The following is an 18777-nucleotide window of genomic DNA, read 5'->3' on the forward strand; positions in this document are numbered from 1 at the left end:
GGCAAAGAACTAGTGGGAGAGAAGTGGAAGTAGTAAGGCTATATGTAAAGCTCTGGTAGGGTGTCTTTGCCTCCTCCTGGTGGCCAAGTGATGTAATTCCCAAGAGGTCGTGGACTCTACCATTAGAAAGAAATTAGAAAGAAATTCTGGTTACACAAAACTGTATAAGAAGTCTATGTCATGTTGTGTGTGTATAAACATTTAGCCAAGTTCTTACAAGCAAATTTTCTGTATAAAGGCTATTGACTGCTTCAGGTTAAGTTATACATGCATTTTAGATGGTATCTGTTATATAATTGTAAAATTGGTTTAAAAAAAAAAAAAAAAGTAAAAAAATAATATTACAAGATATTCTAATATTTGTACATTCCAAAGACAGCTATATATTGATTCAATGAAAACTATGATGATTTTTTTGCAATCTAAAATGGATTAGAATGCTTGGGTCTATTTGCCCGCTAAAAATTCAATCAATCTGGATTAGTAACCCAAAGTTGTCGCTGCATGTTAAGTAGCAAGGGGTGTATTCATACCAGTCCATCTGATCCCAGCCTTGATCTTCTTGGACCTCTATGGTTTTTCCCATTGATTACATCTCCTTTCACTTCAAAATCATACTGCAATGAATAATGCACGCATTTAGTGGACAATTCAGGAAGATTTATATCCAACAACGTTTTTAACTAAACCTAACATTGTAACAAGAAATTGTGGTATATGATAAGGTTAAAGGAACAACAAACTTAACTCAAAAAATGTTTAATTAGGAAAAATAAAACAACATTACAACATTAGTTTGTTATTTATGCTTTAGGTTGAATGCCCCTAAAAAATAAATAAAATTAAATAAAAAAAAAAAAAGGATAAAATAAAGTTTTTTTATGTCCACGTGTCTGAGTTTGCATGAAAAGAGTAATCTCTGCAAGCACATGTTGGTACTAATAGGATGTCTATTTTTAATTTGCTGCCCAGATCTACAAATAGATATGATAAGGAAACAAATGTACAAAAATATTGTGTCTCTCTAAACATACAGCTAACCAGATAAAAGTCTAATTTCATTTAATTTGTTATCTGTCTGATGCAATTTTCTACCTTGGCTAATATCCCATAGACAGTACTTAACAAAAACACAAGCCCCTAAGGAAGGAGACTAGGGTGGGAGCCTAATGAGAACTGCTTAGAAACATGAGACATATGTATAGCAATTATTATACATACTGGATGCATCTTTAGTTATCTTGGCACACCCTAGCCAATACTCAACCATCCTATTATATAAAAGGCCAAGAGTGTTTGTCCGAAGCTGTCATGCGCAGTAGAGACAGCACAAGGACAAACACACCTGGCCTTACCCAACATGCTTGCGGCGGTGGGGTGAAAGTGGGCGTGGCCGGGTGGGAGCGTGGGCGTGGCCGGGCGCGAGAGAGAGGGGAGAGAAATAGAAAGAGAGTGGGAGAGACAGAAAGAGATAGGAAAGAGCAGAAGAGATAGGAAAGAGCAGAAGAGAGGGGGGAGAGAGAGCAAAATAGAGGGGAAAAAGCAAAATAGAGGGAAGAGAGAGAAAAAGAGAGGGGGGGAGAGAAATCAAAAGAGAGGGGAAGAGAGAGAGCAAAAGAGAGGGGGGAGAGAGAGCAAAAGAAGAGAGGGGGGAGAGAGAGGGGGAGAGAGCAAAAGAGAGGGGGAGAGAGAGTGGGGAAGAGAGAGCAATAGAGAGGGGAAGAGAGAGAGCAAAAGAGAGGGGGAGAGAGAGCAAAAGAGAGGGATGGAGAGAGAGCAAAAGAGAGGGGAAATAGCAAAAGAGAGGGGGGAGGAGAGAGAGCAATAGAGAGAGAGAGCAATATAGAGGGGGAGAGATAGAGCAAAAGAGAGGGGGGGAGAGAGAGAGCAAAAGAGAGAGGGGAGAGAGCAAAGAGAGGGGAGAGAGAGAGCAAAGAGAGGGGGAGAGAGAGAGCAAAGAGAGGGGGAGAGAGAGAGAGCAAAGAGAGGGGGAGAGAGAGAGAGCAAAGAGAGGGGGAGAGAGAGCAAAGAGAGGGGGAGAGAGAGAGCAAAGAGAGGGGGAGAGAGAGAGCAAAGAGAGGGGGGGAGAGAGCAAAGAGAGGGGGAGAGAGAGCACAAAAGAGGAGGGGGAGAGAGCACAAAAGAGGAGGGGGAGAGAGCACAAAAGAGGAGGGGGAGAGAGCACAAAAGAGGAGGGGGAGAGAGCACAGGGGGGAGAGAGCACAAAAGAGAGGGGGGAGAGAGCACAAAAGAGAGGGGGGAGAGAGAAAGCAAAAGAGAGGGGGGAGAGAGAGCAAAAGAGAGGGGGGAGAGAGAGCAAAAGAGAGGGGGGAGAGAGACCAAAAGAGAGGGGGGAGAGAGACCAAAAGAGAGGGGGGGAGAGAGCAAAAGAGAGGGGGGGGAGAGAGCAAAAGAGAGGGGGGGAGAGAGCAAAAGAGAGGGGGGGAGAGAGAGCAAAAGGGAGGGGGGAGAGAGAGCAAAAGAGAGGGGGGAGAGAGAGCAAAAGAGAGGGGGGAGAGAGAGCAAAAGAGAGGGGGGAGAGAGAGCAAAAGAGAGGGGGGAGAGAGAGCAAAAGAGAGGGGGGAGAGAGAGCAAAAGAGAGGGGGGAGAGAGCAATAGAGAGGAGGGAGAGAGCAATAGAGAGAAGAGAGAGCAATAGAGGGAGAGAGAGCAAAAGAGAGGGATGGAGAGAGAGAGCAAAAGAGGGGGGAGAGACACAGAGCAAAAGAGAGGGGGGAGAGAGAGAGCAAAATAGATGGGGGAGAGAGAGAGGGAGAGAGCAAAAGAGAGGGGGGGAGAGAGCAAAGAGAGGGGGAGAGAGAGCACAAAAGAGGAGGGGGAGAGAGCACAAAAGAGGAGGGGGAGAGAGCGCAAAAGAGGGGGGAGAGACACAGAGCAAAAGAGAGGGGGGAGAGAGAGAGCAAAATAGATGGGGGAGAGAGAGAGGGGGAGAGAGAGAGCAAAGAGAGGGGGAGAGAGAGAGCAAAGAGAGGGGGGGAGAGAGCAAAGAGAGGGGGAGAGAGAGCACAAAAGAGGAGGGGGAGAGAGCACAAAAGAGGAGGGGGAGAGAGCACAAAAGAGGAGGGGGAGAGAGCACAAAAGAGGAGGGGGAGAGAGCACAGGGGGGAGAGAGCACAAAAGAGAGGGGGGAGAGAGCACAAAAGAGAGGGGGGAGAGAGCACAAAAGAGAGGGGGGAGAGAGAAAGCAAAAGAGAGGGGGGAGAGAGAAAGCAAAAGAGAGGGGGGAGAGAGAGCAAAAGAGAGGGGGGAGAGAGAGCAAAAGAGAGGGGGGAGAGAGACCAAAAGAGAGGGGGGAGAGAGACCAAAAGAGAGGGGGGAGAGAGACCAAAAGAGAGGGGGGGAGAGAGCAAAAGAGAGGGGGGGAGAGAGCAAAAGAGAGGGGGGAGAGAGAGCAAAAGAGAGGGGGGAGAGAGAGCAAAAGGGAGGGGGGAGCGAGAGCAAAAGAGAGGGGGGAGAGAGAGCAAAAGAGAGGGGGGAGAGAGAGCAAAAGAGAGGGGGGAGAGAGAGCAAAAGAGAGGGGGGAGAGAGAGCAAAAGAGAGGGGGGAGAGAGCAATAGAGAGGAGGGAGAGAGCAATAGAGAGAAGAGAGAGCAATAGAGGGAGAGAGAGCAAAAGAGAGGGATGGAGAGAGAGAGCAAAAGAGGGGGGAGAGACACAGAGCAAAAGAGAGGGGGGAGAGAGAGAGCAAAATAGATGGGGGAGAGAGAGAGGGAGAGAGAGAGAGCAAAAGAGAGGGATAGAGAGCAAAAGAGAGGGATTGAGAGAAAGAGCAAAAAAAAGGGGAGAAAGAGCAAAAAGAGGGGGGGAGAGAGCGCAAAACAGGGGGGGAGATAGAGCAAAAGAGAGGGAGCAAAAGAGAGGGGGGGAGAGAGAGCAAAAGAGAGGGGGGGAGAGAGAGCAAAAGAGAGGGGGAGAGAGAGTGGGGAAGAGAGAGCAATAGAGAGGGGAAGAGAGAGAGCAAAAGAGAGGGGGAGAGAGAGCAAAAGAGAGGGATGGAGAGAGAGCAAAAGAGAGGGGAAATAGCAAAAGAGAGGGGGGAGGAGAGAGAGCAATAGAGAGAGAGAGCAATATAGAGGGGGAGAGATAGAGCAAAAGAGAGGGGGGAGAGAGAGAGCAAAAGAGAGAGGGGAGAGAGCAAAGAGAGGGGGAGAGAGAGAGCAAAGAGAGGGGGAGAGAGAGAGCAAAGAGAGGGGGAGAGAGAGAGAGCAAAGAGAGGGGGAGAGAGAGAGAGCAAAGAGAGGGGGAGAGAGAGAGAGCAAAGAGAGGGGGAGAGAGAGAGCAAAGAGAGGGGGAGAGAGAGAGCAAAGAGAGCGGGGGAGAGAGCAAAGAGAGGGGGAGAGAGAGCACAAAAGAGGAGGGGGAGAGAGCACAAAAGAGGAGGGGGAGAGAGCACAAAAGAGGAGGGGGAGAGAGCACAAAAGAGGAGGGGGAGAGAGCACAGGGGGGAGAGAGCACAAAAGAGAGGGGGGAGAGAGCACAAAAGAGAGGGGGGAGAGAGCACAAAAGAGAGGGGGGAGAGAGAAAGCAAAAGAGAGGGGGGAGAGAGAGCAAAAGAGAGGGGGGAGAGAGAGCAAAAGAGAGGGGGGAGAGAGACCAAAAGAGAGGGGGGAGAGAGACCAAAAAAGAGGGGGGGAGAGAGCAAAAGAGAGGGGGGGAGAGAGCAAAAGAGAGGGGGGAGAGAGAGCAAAAGGGAGGGGGGAGAGAGAGCAAAAGAGAGGGGGGAGAGAGAGCAAAAGAGAGGGGGGAGAGAGAGCAAAAGAGAGGGGGGAGAGAGAGCAAAAGAGAGGGGGGAGAGAGCAATAGAAAGGAGGGAGAGAGCAATAGAGAGAAGAGAGAGCAATAGAGGGAGAGAGAGCAAAAGAGAGGGATGGAGAGAGAGAGCAAAAGAGGGGGGAGAGACACAGAGCAAAAGAGAGGGGGGAGAGAGAGAGCAAAATAGATGGGGGAGAGAGAGAGGGAGAGAGAGAGAGCAAAAGAGAGGGGGGGAGAGAGCAAAGAGAGGGGGAGAGAGAGCACAAAAGAGGAGGGGGAGAGAGCACAAAAGAGGAGGGGGAGAGAGCGCAAAAGAGGGGGGAGAGACACAGAGCAAAAGAGAGGGGGGGAGAGAGAGAGCAAAATAGATGGGGGAGAGAGAGAGGGGGAGAGAGAGAGCAAAGAGAGGGGGAGAGAGAGAGCAAAGAGAGGGGGGGAGAGAGCAAAGAGAGGGGGAGAGAGAGCACAAAAGAGGAGGGGGAGAGAGCACAAAAGAGGAGGGGGAGAGAGCACAAAAGAGGAGGGGGAGAGAGCACAAAAGAGGAGGGGGAGAGAGCACAGGGGGGAGAGAGCACAAAAGAGAGGGGGGAGAGAGCACAAAAGAGAGGGGGGAGAGAGAAAGCAAAAGAGAGGGGGGAGAGAGAGCAAAAGAGAGGGGGGAGAGAGAGCAAAAGAGAGGGGGGAGAGAGACCAAAAGAGAGGGGGGAGAGAGACCAAAAGAGAGGGGGGGAGAGAGCAAAAGAGAGGGGGGGAGAGAGCAAAAGAGAGGGGGGAGAGAGAGCAAAAGGGAGGGGGGAGAGAGAGCAAAAGGGAGGGGGGAGAGAGAGCAAAAGAGAGGGGGGAGAGAGAGCAAAAGAGAGGGGGGAGAGAGAGCAAAAGAGAGGGGGGAGAGAGAGCAAAAGAGAGGGGGGAGAGAGAGCAAAAGAGAGGGGGGAGAGAGAGCAAAAGAGAGGGGGGAGAGAGCAATAGAGAGGAGGGAGAGAGCAATAGAGAGAAGAGAGAGCAATAGAGGGAGAGAGAGCAAAAGAGAGGGATGGAGAGAGAGAGCAAAAGAGGGGGGAGAGACACAGAGCAAAAGAGAGGGGGGAGAGAGAGAGCAAAATAGATGGGGGAGAGAGAGAGGGAGAGAGAGAGAGCAAAAGAGAGGGATAGAGAGCAAAAGAGAGGGATTGAGAGAAAGAGCAAAAAAAGGGGAGAAAGAGCAAAAAGAGGGGGGGAGAGAGCGCAAAACAGGGGGGGAGATAGAGCAAAAGAGAGGGAGCAAAAGAGAGGGGGGGAGAGAGAGCAAAAGAGAGGGGGGGGAGAGAGAGCAAAAGAGAGGGGGGGAGAGAGAGCAAAAGAGAGGGGGGGAGAGAGAGCAAAAGAGAGGGGGAGAGAGGGAGCAAAAGAGAGGGGGCAGAGAGGGAGCAAAAGAGAGGGGGGAGAGAGGGAGCAAAAGAGATTGGGGAGAGAGGGAGCAAAAGAGAGGGGGGAGAGAGGGAGCAAAAGAGAGTGGGGAAGAGAGAGAGCAAAAGAGAGGGGGAGAGAGAGCAAAAGAGAGGGATGGAGAGAGAGCAAAAGAGAGGGGGGGAGAGAGAGCAAAAGAGAGGGGGGGAGAGAGAGCAAAAGAGAGGGGGAGAGAGGGAGCAAAAGAGAGGGGGCAGAGAGGGAGCAAAAGAGAGGGGGGAGAGAGGGAGCAAAAGAGATTGGGGAGAGAGGGAGCAAAAGAGAGGGGGGAGAGAGGGAGCAAAAGAGAGTGGGGAAGAGAGAGCAATAGAGAGGGGAAGAGAGAGAGCAAAAGAGAGGGGGAGAGAGAGCAAAAGAGAGGGATGGAGAGAGAGCAAAAGAGAGGGGAAATAGCAAAAGAGAGGGGGGAGGAGAGAGAGCAATAGAGAGGAGGAGAGAGAGCAAAAGAGAGGGGGAGAGAGAGCAATAGAGAGAGAGAGCAATATAGAGGGGGAGAGATAGAGCAAAAGAGAGGGGGGAGAGATAGAGCAAAAGAGAGGGGGGAGAGAGAGAGCAAAAGAGAGAGGGGAGAGAGCAAAGAGAGGGGGAGAGAGAGAGCAAAGAGAGGGGGAGAGAGAGAGCAAAGAGAGGGGGGGAGAGAGAGAGCAAAGAGAGGGGGAGAGAGAGAGAGCAAAGAGAGGGGGAGAGAGAGAGAGCAAAGAGAGGGGGAGAGAGAGAAAGCAAAGAGAGGGGGAGAGAGAGAAAGCAAAGAGAGGGGGAGAGAGAGAAAGCAAAGAGAGGGGGAGAGAGAGAGCAAAGAGAGGGGGAGAGAGAGAGCAAAGAGAGGGGGGGAGAGAGCAAAGAGAGGGGGAGAGAGAGCACAAAAGAGGAGGGGGAGAGAGCACAAAAGAGGAGGGGGAGAGAGCACAAAAGAGGAGGGGGAGAGAGCACAAAAGAGGAGGGGGAGAGAGCACAAAAGAGGAGGGGGAGAGAGCACAGGGGGGAGAGAGCACAAAAGAGAGGGGGGAGAGAGCACAAAAGAGAGGGGGGAGAGAGCACAAAAGAGAGGGGGGAGAGAGAAAGAAAAAGAGAGGGGGGAGAGAGGGAGCAAAAGAGAGGGGGGAGAGAGAGAGCAAAAGAGGGGGGGAGAGGGAGAGCAAAAGAGAGGGGGGAGAGAGCAAAAGAGAGGGGGATAGAGAAAGCAAAAGAGAGGGGGGGAGAGAGCAAAGAGAGGGGGAGAGAGAGCACAAAAGAGGAGGGGGAGAGAGCACAAAAGAGGAGGGGGGGAGAGCACAAAAGAGGAGGGGGAGAGAGCACAAAAGAGGAGGGGGAGAGAGCACAAAAGAGAGGGGGGAGAGAGCACAAAAGAGAGGGGGAGAGAGCACAAAAGAGAGGGGGGAGAGAGCACAAAAGAGAGGGGGGAGAGAGAAAGCAAAAGAGAGGGTGGAGAGAGAGCAAAAGAGAGGGGGGAGAGAGAGCAAAAGAGAGGGGGGAGAGAGAGCAAAAGAGAGGGGGGAGAGAGACCAAAAGAGAGGGGGGAGAGAGACCAAAAGAGAGGGGGGAGAGAGACCAAAAGAGAGGGGGGGAGAGAGCAAAAGAGAGGGGGAGAGAGAGCAAAAGAGAGGGGGGAGAGAGAGCAAAAGAGAGGGGGGAGAGAGAGCAAAAGAGAGGGGGGGGAGAGAGAGCAAAAGAGAGGGGGGAGAGAGAGCAAAAGAGAGGGGGGAGAGAGAGCAAAAGAGAGGGGGGAGAGAGCAATAGAGAGGAGGGAGAGAGCAATAGAGAGAAGAGAGAGCAATAGAGGGAGAGAGAGCAAAAGAGGGATGGAGAGAGAGAGCAAAAGAGGGGGGAGAGACACAGAGCAAAAGAGAGGGGGGAGAGAAAGAGCAAAATAGATGGGGGGGAGAGAGAGAGCAAAAGAGAGGGATAGAGAGCAAAAGAGAGGGATTGAGAGAAAGAGCAAAAAAAAGGGGAGAAAGAGCAAAAGAGAGGGGGGAGAGAGAGAGCGTAAGAGAGTGGGAGAGAAAGCGCAAAAGAGAGGGGGAGAGGGAGCAAAAGAGAGGGGGAGAGAGGGAGCAAAAGAGAGGGGGCAGAGATGGAGCAAAAGAGAGGGGGGAGAGAGGGTGCAAAAGAGATTGGGGAGAGAGGGAGAAAAGAGAGGGGGGAGAGAGGGAGCAAAAGAGAGGGGGGAGAGAGGGAGCAAAAGAGAGGGGGGAGAGAGGGAGCAAAAGAGAGGGGGGAGAGAGAGAGCAAAAGAGAGGGGGGAGAGGGAGAGCAAAAGAGAGGGGGATAGAGAAAGCAAAAGAGAGGGGGGAGAGAAAGCAAAAGAGAGGGGGACAGAGAAAGCAAAAGAGGGGGGAGAGAGAGAGCAAAAGAGGGGGGAGAGAGAGAGAAAAAAAGAGAGGGGGAGAGAGAGAGAAAAAGAGAGGGGGAGAGAGAGAGAAAAAGAGAGGGGGAGAGAGAGAGAAAAAGAGAGGGGGAGATAGAGAGAAAAAGAGAGGGGGAGAGAGAGAGCAAAAGAGAGGGGGGAGAGAGAAAATAAGAGGGGGAAAGAGAAAAATCAAAAGAGAGGGGAAGAGAGAGAGAGCAAAAGAGAGGGGGGAGAGAGCAAAAGAGAGGGGGGAGAGAGAGCAAAAGAGAAGGGGGAGAGAGAGCACAAGAGAGGGGGGAGAGAGCAAAAGAGAGGGGGGAGAGAGAGAGAGCACAAGAGAGGGGGGAGAGAGAGCACAAGAGAGAGGGGAGAGAGAGCACAAGAGAGAGGGGAGAGAGAGCACAAGAGAGAGGGGAGAGAGAGCACAAGAGAGAGGGTAGAGAGAGCACGAGAGAGAGGGGAGAGAGAGCAAGAGAGGGGGGAGAGAGAGAGCAAAAGAGGGGGGAGAGAGAGAGCAAAAGAGAGGGGGAGAGAGAGCAAAAGAGAGGGGGGAGAGAGAGAGAGCAAAAGATAGGGGGGAGAGAGAGCAAAAGAGAAGGGGGAGAGAGAGCACAAGAGAGGGGGGAGAGAGCAAAAGAGAGGGGGGAGAGAGAGAGAGCACAAGAGAGGGGGAGAGAGAGCACAAGAGAGAGGGGAGAGAGAGCACAAGAGAGAGGGGAGAGAGAGCACAAGAGAGAGGGTAGAGAGAGCACGAGAGAGAGGGGAGAGAGAGCAAGAGAGGGGGGAGAGAGAGAGCAAAAGAGGGGGGAGAGAGAGAGCAAAAGAGAGGGGGAGAGAGAGCAAAAGAGAGGGGGGAGAGAGAGAGAGCAAAAGAGAGGGGGGAGAGAGAGAGCAAAAGAGAGGGGGGGAGAGAGAGAGCAAAAGAGGGGGGGGAGAAAGAGAGCAAAAGAAGGTGGAGAGAGAGAGAGCAAAAGAGAGGCGGAGCGAGAGAGAGCGCAAAGAGAGGGGGAGAGAGCAAGGGGTTGGACCGCTGTACTGCAAAAAATGGCTGTGGAAACGGGCTTTAGGACTAGTTACATAAATAAAAAGGCAATAAATGCTGCAATTGTTTTTCCCAATGTTAGTATATTCTGCCTGATGCACATTCCAACTTGTAATATGTGAGATGTCTTCCAGATGACAGCTTTAAAGGGACATTAAAAATAAGCATAGTACTGAAGTTATTCGACCGGCTCTCTCTAGTCATGTGTGCTGCCATGTTGAAATCTGTCTTTCACTGCATTCCACCACTGTTTTTGCACATGTACAGCAACTCTCCTTCAGACACCTTTAGCATCCATGACTAGAGGGAGGTGCATGAAAACACAATTTATGCTTACCTGTAGGGATAGACCGATATATCAGAGTGGCCGATTTTTAGAATTTCTGTAATATCGGAATAAAGTACCCTAGAGGAGAAGTAACCCCCCCCAAACCAGGTATGGAAGATCTCTATGGAGTCATCTGAACCCCCTCCTCTATCGAAGGGGAGAACCAAAGGACCCCAGGAAACCTCAAGTATACTGTCAGAGCAGGATTCGTAATCCCAGCTAAGCCTGCTAGCTATGCAGGGACAGGACACCTAGGACTGAGTACATCAAACCTCGGATGCCTCACCCTGATGAATAAAGGACCAGCCTAACATCTAGAATAGAAGGGCCTTCATAACTTGTAAAACAAGAAAACAACTTCTTAACAAGAAGCAAGCTCAGTACCCGAACAGGACCAGCCGTTGTCAAAGGTACAACGTGTCTCATCTGAGCCCCAAGGAATAGATATAACTAGTACCCAATCAGGACCAGCCTGATATACAGGCGTGACAGAACTCAAGGCCACTGAAAGGTCTAAGCCCTAGCAGGGCTAGACTAAATAAACAGACAAACAGTAGACATGTAGGCTCGAGACCTAAACCATGTCTCAACTTTTTTTTTTTATATAACTTCCACGGAAGTATAGCTATCGCGACAACAAAATCACCAGTATCAAATCCCAGAGAAGAAAACGTTTTCCAAAAGGAAAAACTACAACAGTCTTGAGCCTACAAGAAAAGAAATAAAATACATCCTAACCGGATAAAAATAAAGGAAGGCAGCACCCGCAGGTGAACGCCCAGGAAAAATGGACACACTAACAGGACCAGCCAGTCAGAGACCCGATTCCTCCAAAAGCTCAGAACTGGGAATGAGATACACAAAAAAATAAATAATTAGACGACAAGGAGAATGATCTTCATCCCTCCAGTCGTCTAACACTGCTTGCCGTCTGGAGCAGAAGACTAAGGAACTAACGACTCTCCTGAATTGGGATCCTCTAACGCTGCCAAAACACATGCCTCAGCAGGACACGAAGGCGCGCCAGTCTAAATCGGAAGGCAAGACACACCTCCGCCGGGGCATCTGACGACCCCAGCCTCTGAAGGCTGTACCCCTGAGGCTTCAGGGCACACCGCTTCCCCAGAGGGCTGAACTGATACAGACGATCCCACGCCTGACGGGCCCTGGTTAAAAGAACACGGACAAGATCTTCCCGGAAGATGTAAATGCGCCAACGCCACAGATATGGCCATGCGGTACCGTGAAGTAACCTCTGGAGGAAACAAGCCAACTTCTGGAGAAGGGGTAACGGCATTTGGGACACCTGCCTGTGTAGCAAAAAAAGGATCTAGGGAACGTGCCTCACCCTCAGTGGCAGAAGGCTCAGCTGACTCTAAGCTCTCCAAATTGGTAGAAAAGAGCACTCTAAAACGGCATACAGAACATAACTCATGGGGCTGGATCACCCGGGCCCCCACATATTCTTTGCAAGAAGCAGAATCTGAATCAGAGACATCCGTCTCCAAAAAAATCTGAATCCTCCATAAATTGAATATCTGAAATGATGGCCAAAAATGAAAACAAACAGCACCTTACACCCTCAACGGCTGGGGCACTCACCACCTCCTATGACCCAGACAAGTAGAGAAAACCAGACTCTCTCCGCCGCCATGGTCAGGAATATGGAAATGGAAAACAAAAACGTGACCACGCACGTTCACAATGTGCGCAATGTAGGTCAAAGAAAAGGAACGCCAAACCACAAGAACTGCGCAACTCAAAAAGGCCGAGGTGTTCCGTAAAAACCACAAGCCCAATCATAACTACACATAAGCAGACAGAATCACATAACAAACATGATTAAAGTCCCCCACTGTTCCTTAACCCCCCTCAGGAGATATTAACCCTTGATTCCATAAAGATAAAGGAGTCCCACTGAGAACCTGTCTTTTACATTTATATACATTCCCACATTGAAAAAGAAAATGAAACGATCTTACCAGAATCTACGCCGTGGAACAGTAACACAGCTCTTCAAGTGTGACAGATAGTAGCGTTGCTTCTGACATGGACATGAGTGAAGAAAACAGGCAGCGAAACTCATCAACGCTGATTACTTTTGGAGCTGTTAATACGAGTCGGGATGGTTTCGCAGAAAGACTCTCCCTGCATCTCCGGACTCTAACTTTCATCCATGCTCTCACTGAGAGGCTGATAGGACTACTTAAAACTCCAGTCCCATTTCGAAGAGTACTACCCTTTATAAGAGACTATCTTGAATCTTCTGACACTTCTCTCCCAACCTCCTGTGACAAAAGGCAAAGAATGACTGGAAGATGAGGGAAGTGGGGGAGGTATTTAAGCCTTTGGCTGGGTGTCTTTGCCTTCTCCTGGTGGCCAGGTTCTGTATTTCCCAAAAGTAATGAATGCAGATGTGGACTCTCTCCGTTTAAGAAGAAAATAGGCCTGGGCATTTAAAGGCAGAGCAGCCCACATCAGTTAGTTTTCTGTCAGCTAGGTAACTATAATAGACCAAAACTCCAGACAGAAAATGTACTACCTGCTTGACAAAATAGGCAGCGTTCCTATTGTTACCTATATTAACAGAAGGGTGGTATATAGAAGGAAGGCCCATATAAGAGCCCGGCCCACCGGGCATTTGCCCTGTATGCCCTATGGCCAGTCTAGGCCTGCAGTCCACTGATGTAAAACTCCAGAAAGAACAGCAATGCTAAATGGATGTTACAATGTTAACCATTATATGGTCTTCTGAGTCAAACCTTCAAATTATCCTATAAACTATGCAAAAGTAATCTTGAAATCACTGCAACTGGAAGAAAATGCAGAGGTTTGCTTTTTTTTAAATATCAATATCTACATACAATTACCAATTGTAGAAAAACTGTTCTGAGCAGTTGTCTTTCTGTTGAAAGCACTCAATTTCTGCTAAGTATTCTAAAGATGTACCTAAGGAAGACTGACTAAATATAACTGGAAAGGATTGAGCTGGTTACAAAACAACAAATCTCTCTATCATCTCTCCTTACGTAAAAGGACATTAAACCCATAAAGGGCCAGATTACAAGCAGTGTGTTATATAACGCACCCGCTCAACCGTTAACTGCGCTAGAAGTAAGCTTTTTGCGAGCATCGGGTTGCGCTCGTATTACAAGTTGAAAGTAAACGGTTTTAGCATGCGCGCTAACCCGACATGCATAAAAACAAAAAAACTAAATTTATGCTTACCTGATAAATTTCTTTCTCTTGTGGTGTATCCAGTCCACGGGTTCATCCATTACTTGTGGGATATTCTCCTTCTCAACAGGAAGCTGCAAGAGGACACCCACAGCAGAGCTGTCTATATAGCTCCTCCCCTAACTGCCAACCCCAGTCATTCGACCGAAGACAAGCAAGAAAAAAAGGAGAAACTATAGGGTGCAGTGGTGACTGTAGTTTAAAAATAAAAAACACCTGCCTTAAAATGACAGGGCGGGCCGTGGACTGGATACACCACAAGAGAAATAAATTTATCAGGTAAGCATAAATTTTGTTTTCTCTTGTAAAGATGTATCCAGTCCACTGTTCATCCATTACTTGTGGGATACCAATACCAAAGCTTTAGGACACGGATGAAGGGAGGGACAAGGCAGGAACTTAAACGGAAGGCACCACTGCCTGTAAGACCTCTCTCCCAAAAATAGCCTCTGAAGAAGCAAAAGTATCAAATTTATAGAATTTAGAAAAGGTATGAAGCGAAGACCAAGTCGCTGCATTACAAATCTGTTCAACAGAGGCCTCATGTTTAAAAGCCCATGTGGAAGCTACTGCTCTAGTAGAATGAGCTGTAATTCTTTCAGGAGGCTGCTGGCCAGCAGTCTCATAAGCTAAGCGTATTACACTTCTTAGCCAAAAAGAAAGAGAAGTTGCCGAAGCCTTTTGGCCTCTCCTCTGTCCAGAGTAGACCACAAACAAAGCAGATGTTTGACGAAAATCCTTCGTAGCTTGTAAATAAAACTTTAAAGCACGAACCACATCAAGATTGTGTAATAGACGTTCCTTCTTTGAAGAAGGATTAGGACATAGTGAAGGAACAACAATCTCCTGATTGATATTCTTATTAGATACCACCTTAGGAAGAAACCCAGGTTTGGTACGTAACACTACCTTATCTGCATGGAAAATAAGATAAGGGGAATCACATTGTAAAGCAGATAACTCAGAAACTTTTTGAGCCGAGGAGATAGCTACTAAAAACAGAACTTTCCAAGATAAAAGCTAATATCTATGGAATGCAAAGGTTCAATCAGAACCCCTTGAAGAACTTTAAGAACTAAATTTAAACTCCATGGCGGAGCAACAGGTTTAAACACAGGCTTGATCCTAACTAAAGCCTGAGAAAACGCCTGAACGTCTGGAACCTCAGCCAGACGTTAATGCAAAAGAATAGACAGAGCAGAAATCTGTCCCTTTAAGGAACTAGCTGACAAACCCTTCTCCAATCCTTCTTGGAGAAAAGATAATATCCTAGGAATCCTGAACTTACTCCATGAGTAACCCTTGGATTCACACCAATGAGGATATTTACACCATATCTTATGATAGATTTTCCTGGTGACAGGCTTTCGAGCCTGAATTAAGGTATAAATGACCGATTCGGAAAAACCACGCTTTGATAGAATCAAGCGTTCAATCTCCAAGCAGTCAGACGTAGAGAAATTAGATTTGGATGTTTGAAAGGACCTTGAAGTAGAAGGTCCTGCCTTAGCGGCAGAGTCCATGGTGGAAAGGATAACATGTCCACCAGATCTGCATACCAAGTCCTGCGTGGCCACGCAGGGGCTATCAAGCTCACAGAAGCTCTCTCCTGCTTGATCTTGGCAATCAGACGAGGGAGCAGAGGAAACAGTGGAAACACATAAGCCAGGCTGAAGGACCAGGGCGCTGCTAGAGCATCTATCAGCGCTGCCTTGGGATCCCTGGACCTAGACCCGTAACAAGGAAGCTTGGCGTTCTGACGAGACGCCATGAGATCCAGTTCTGGTTTGCCCCAAAGTTGAATCAACTATGCAAATACCTCCGGATAGAGCTCCCACTCCCCCGATGAAAAGTCTGCCGACTTAGAAAATCCGCCTCCCAGTTCTCTACTCCTGGGATACGGATAGCTGAGAGATAGCAAGAGTGAACCTCTGCCCATAGAATTATCTTTGAAACCTCCAACATTGCCCGGGGGCTCCTTGTTCCCCCCTGATGGTTAATATAGGCTACAGTCGTGATGTTGTCCGACTGAAATCTGATGAACCTGACCGCAGCTAGCTGAGGCCAAGCCTGAAGAGCATTGAATATTGCTCTTAGTTCCAGAATGTTTATCGGAAGGAGGGCTTCCTCCTGAGTCCACGAACCCTAAGCCTTCAGGGAGTTCCAGACTGCACCCCAGCCCAGAAGGCTGGCATCTGTCGTTACTATAGTCCATTCTGGCCTGCGGAAACTCATTCCCTTGGACAGATGGACTCGAGATAGCCACCAGAGAAGAGAATCCCTGGTCTCTTGATCCAGATTTAGTAGAGGGGACAAATCTGTGTAATCCCCATTCCACTGATAGAGCATGCAAAGTTGCAGTGGTCTGAGATGTAGGCGGGCAAACGGAACTATGTCCATTGCCGCTACCATTAATCCGATTACCTCCATACACTGAGCCACTGACGGACGAGAAATGGAATAAAGAGCACGGCAGGGAGTAAGAAGTTTTGACAACCTGACCTCTGTCAGCTAAATCTTCATTTCTACTGAATATATCAGATTTCCTAGGAAGGAAACTCTTGTGAGAGGTGAGAGAGAACTCTTTCCTTCATTCACCTTCCACCCGTGAGACCTTAGGAATGCCAGAACAATGTCCGTATGGGACCTGGCGATTTGAAAAGTTGACGCCTGTATCAGGATGTCGTCTAGGTAAGGGGCTACTGCTATACCCCGCGGTCTTAGAACCGCCAAAAGGGATCCTAGAACCTTCGTAAAGATTCTTGGTGCCGTGGCTAACCCGAAGGGAAGAGCCACAAACTGGTAATGCCTGTCTAGGAAGGCGAACCTGAGAAACTTATGATGATCCCTGTGTATCGGAATATGTAGATAAGCATCCTTTAAATCCACGGTAGTCATATATTGACCCTCCTGGATCATAGGTAGGATGGTTCGAATAGTCTCCATCTTAAAGGATGGGACCCTGAGAAATTTGTTTAGGATCTTGAGATCCAAGATTGGTCTGAAAGTTCCCTCTTTCTTGGGAACTATAAACAGATTTGAATAGAAGCCCTGCCCCTGTTCCTCCTTTGGAACTGGGTGGATCATTCCCATAACTAGTAGGTCTTGAACGCAATGTAAGAATGCCTCTCTCTTTATCTGGTTTGCAGATAATTGTGAGAGATGAAATCTCCCCTTTGGAGATGAAGCTTTGAAATCCAGAAGATATCCCTGGGAAACAATCTCCAGAGCCCAGGGATCCTGGACGTCTCTTGCCCAAGCCTGGACGAAGAGAGAAAGTCTGCCCCCCACTAGATCCGGTCCCGGATCGGGGGCTACTCCTTCATGCTGTCTTAGAGGCAGCAGCAGGCTTTTTGGCCTGTTTCCCCTTGTTCCAAGCCTGGTTAGGTCTCCAGACTGGCTTGGACTGGGCAAAATATCCCTCTTGTTTTGTAGAAGAAGATGAAGCTGCGCCACTCTTGAAGTTTCGAAAGGAACGAAAATTAGTCTGTTTGGTCCTTAACTTGTTGGACCTATCCTGGGGAAGGGCGTGGCCTTTTCCTCCAGTAATACCAGAAATGATCTCCTTCAGTCCAGGCCCAAATAGGGTCTGCCCTTTGAAGGGGATCTTGAGAAGTTTAGACTTTGAAGTGATATCAGCTGACCAGGATTTAAGCCATAGCGCCCTACGTGCCTGAATGTCAAAACCTGAATTTTTAGCCGTTAGCTTGGTTAAATGAAAAACGGCGTCAGAAATAAATGAATTGGCTAACTTAAGAGCTTTAAGCCTGTCAAGGGTATCATCCAACGGAGTCTCTACCTGTAAAGCCTCCTCCAGAGACTCGAACCAGAAAGACGCTGCAGCAGTGACTGGGACAATGCATGCAAGAGGCTGGAGAATAAAACCTTGTTGTATAAAGATTTTCTTAAGGAAACCCTCTAATTTCTTATCCATAGGATCTAGGAAAGCACAACTGTCCTCAACAGGAATAGTTGTACGTTTAGCTAGGGTAGAGACTGCTTCCTCCACCTTAGGGACCGTCTGCCACAAGTCCTGTGTAGCGGCATCTATAGGAAACATTTTCTTAAAAGCAGGAGGGGGAGAGAACGGCACACCTGGTCTATCCCAATCCTTAGAAATAATTTCTAAAAACCTTAGGGATTGGAAAAACATCAGTGTAAACAGGCACTGCAAAGTATTTGTCCATTTTACACAATTTCTTTACTACAATGGTGTCACAGTCATCCAGAGTCTCTAAAACCTCCCTGAGCAACACGCAGAGGTGTTCAAGCTTAAATGTAAATGCTGTCATTTCAGAGTCAGACTGAAGTAACGCCTTCCCTGAATCAGAGAAGTTACCCACAGATAGAAGCTCTCCTGCTTCAACTTCTGCACATTGTGAGGGTATATCAGACATAGCTACTAAAGCGTCAGAGAGTTCTGTATTTGTTCTAGCCCCAGAGCTGTCTCTCATTCCTTGTAACCCTGGCAGTTTGGACAATATCTCTGTGAGGGTATGATTCGTAACTGCCGTCATGTCTTGTAAAGTAAACGCATTGGACGTGCAAGATGTACTTGGCGTCCCTTGAGTGGGAGTTATAGGTTCTGACACGTGGGGAGAGCTAGATGGCATAACCTCCCTTTTGTCAGTCTCAGAAACCTCAGGTGATAAATCTTTAAAAGCCATAATATGGTCTTTATAACTTATAGAAAGGTTAGTGCATTTGGTACACATTCTAAGAGGGGGTTCTACAATGGCTTCTAAACATAATGAACAAGGAGTTTCCTCTATGTCAGACATGTTTAACAGACTAGTAATGAGACCAGCAAGCTTGGAAAACCCTTTAATAAATGTGAAAAAAGCAATAATAAAAAACGGTACTGTGCCCTTAAGAGAAAAAAACTACCACATAAACTGCAAAACAGTGAAAAAAAATTAGTAAACTCTACGAAATTTTTACAGTGTGTATAAGGGATTAAAGCAGCATTGTACCCACTTGCAAATGGATGATTAACCCCTCAGGCCCAAAAACGAATTAGAAAAAAATTAAACCTGTTAACTAACAGTCAAACACACTGCCACAGCTCCTACCTGCCCTTAAAAACGATTTTTGCAGGAACAAAACCCTCTATAGAGGTCCTATAAGCCAGAGGACTCCTTCAGACTGAAAACCAAAATAGGCCCCTCCCACCATGCACTCAAAGTCAGAGGGCCTTAAAAAAGTACTCCTAGGAGTAATCTAAGAAGCCATGTGGAAACTAGGCCCCAAATAAAGATTTATCACCCTCAGAGAAAAAACGTTTTTATTTATAAATCATGCAAACTTTTTTACACTAAGTAATATAGGTATTAAGATGAATATTATCCCTTTTTGGAAGCATGATCCCAGTTGCTGTTAAATCACTGTATCAGGCTTACCTTAAATATACCAGGCACTGTGTGCATTTTCTAGACCTTATCATCTCTCTAGAAAAAAATATACTGAACATACCTCAAAGCAGGCAATCTGCAGACCGTCCCCCCAACTGAAGTTTTCTTTCCATACTCTTCAGTTATGTGTGAGAACAGCAATGGACCTTAGTTACAAACCGCTAAGATCATCAAACCTCCAGGCAGAAGTCTT

At 48.1% G+C, this 18777-nt stretch overlaps 1 protein-coding gene across 1 annotated transcript in view; it reads right to left on the minus strand.

Moving 5' to 3' along the window:
* BRCA1 (BRCA1 DNA repair associated) overlaps positions 1-18777 on the minus strand; it is a 1073265-nt gene that overhangs the window by 171359 nt on the left and 883129 nt on the right. The window contains exon 17 of the mRNA XM_053699586.1: positions 534-617. Within this exon, the coding sequence (XP_053555561.1) occupies positions 534-617 (84 nt within the window). The remainder of the gene's footprint in view (positions 1-533; positions 618-18777) is intronic.

The sequence above is a fragment of the Bombina bombina genome, chromosome 1, assembly GCF_027579735.1.
Source record: "Bombina bombina isolate aBomBom1 chromosome 1, aBomBom1.pri, whole genome shotgun sequence".
Lineage (NCBI taxonomy): Eukaryota > Metazoa > Chordata > Amphibia > Anura > Bombinatoridae > Bombina > Bombina bombina.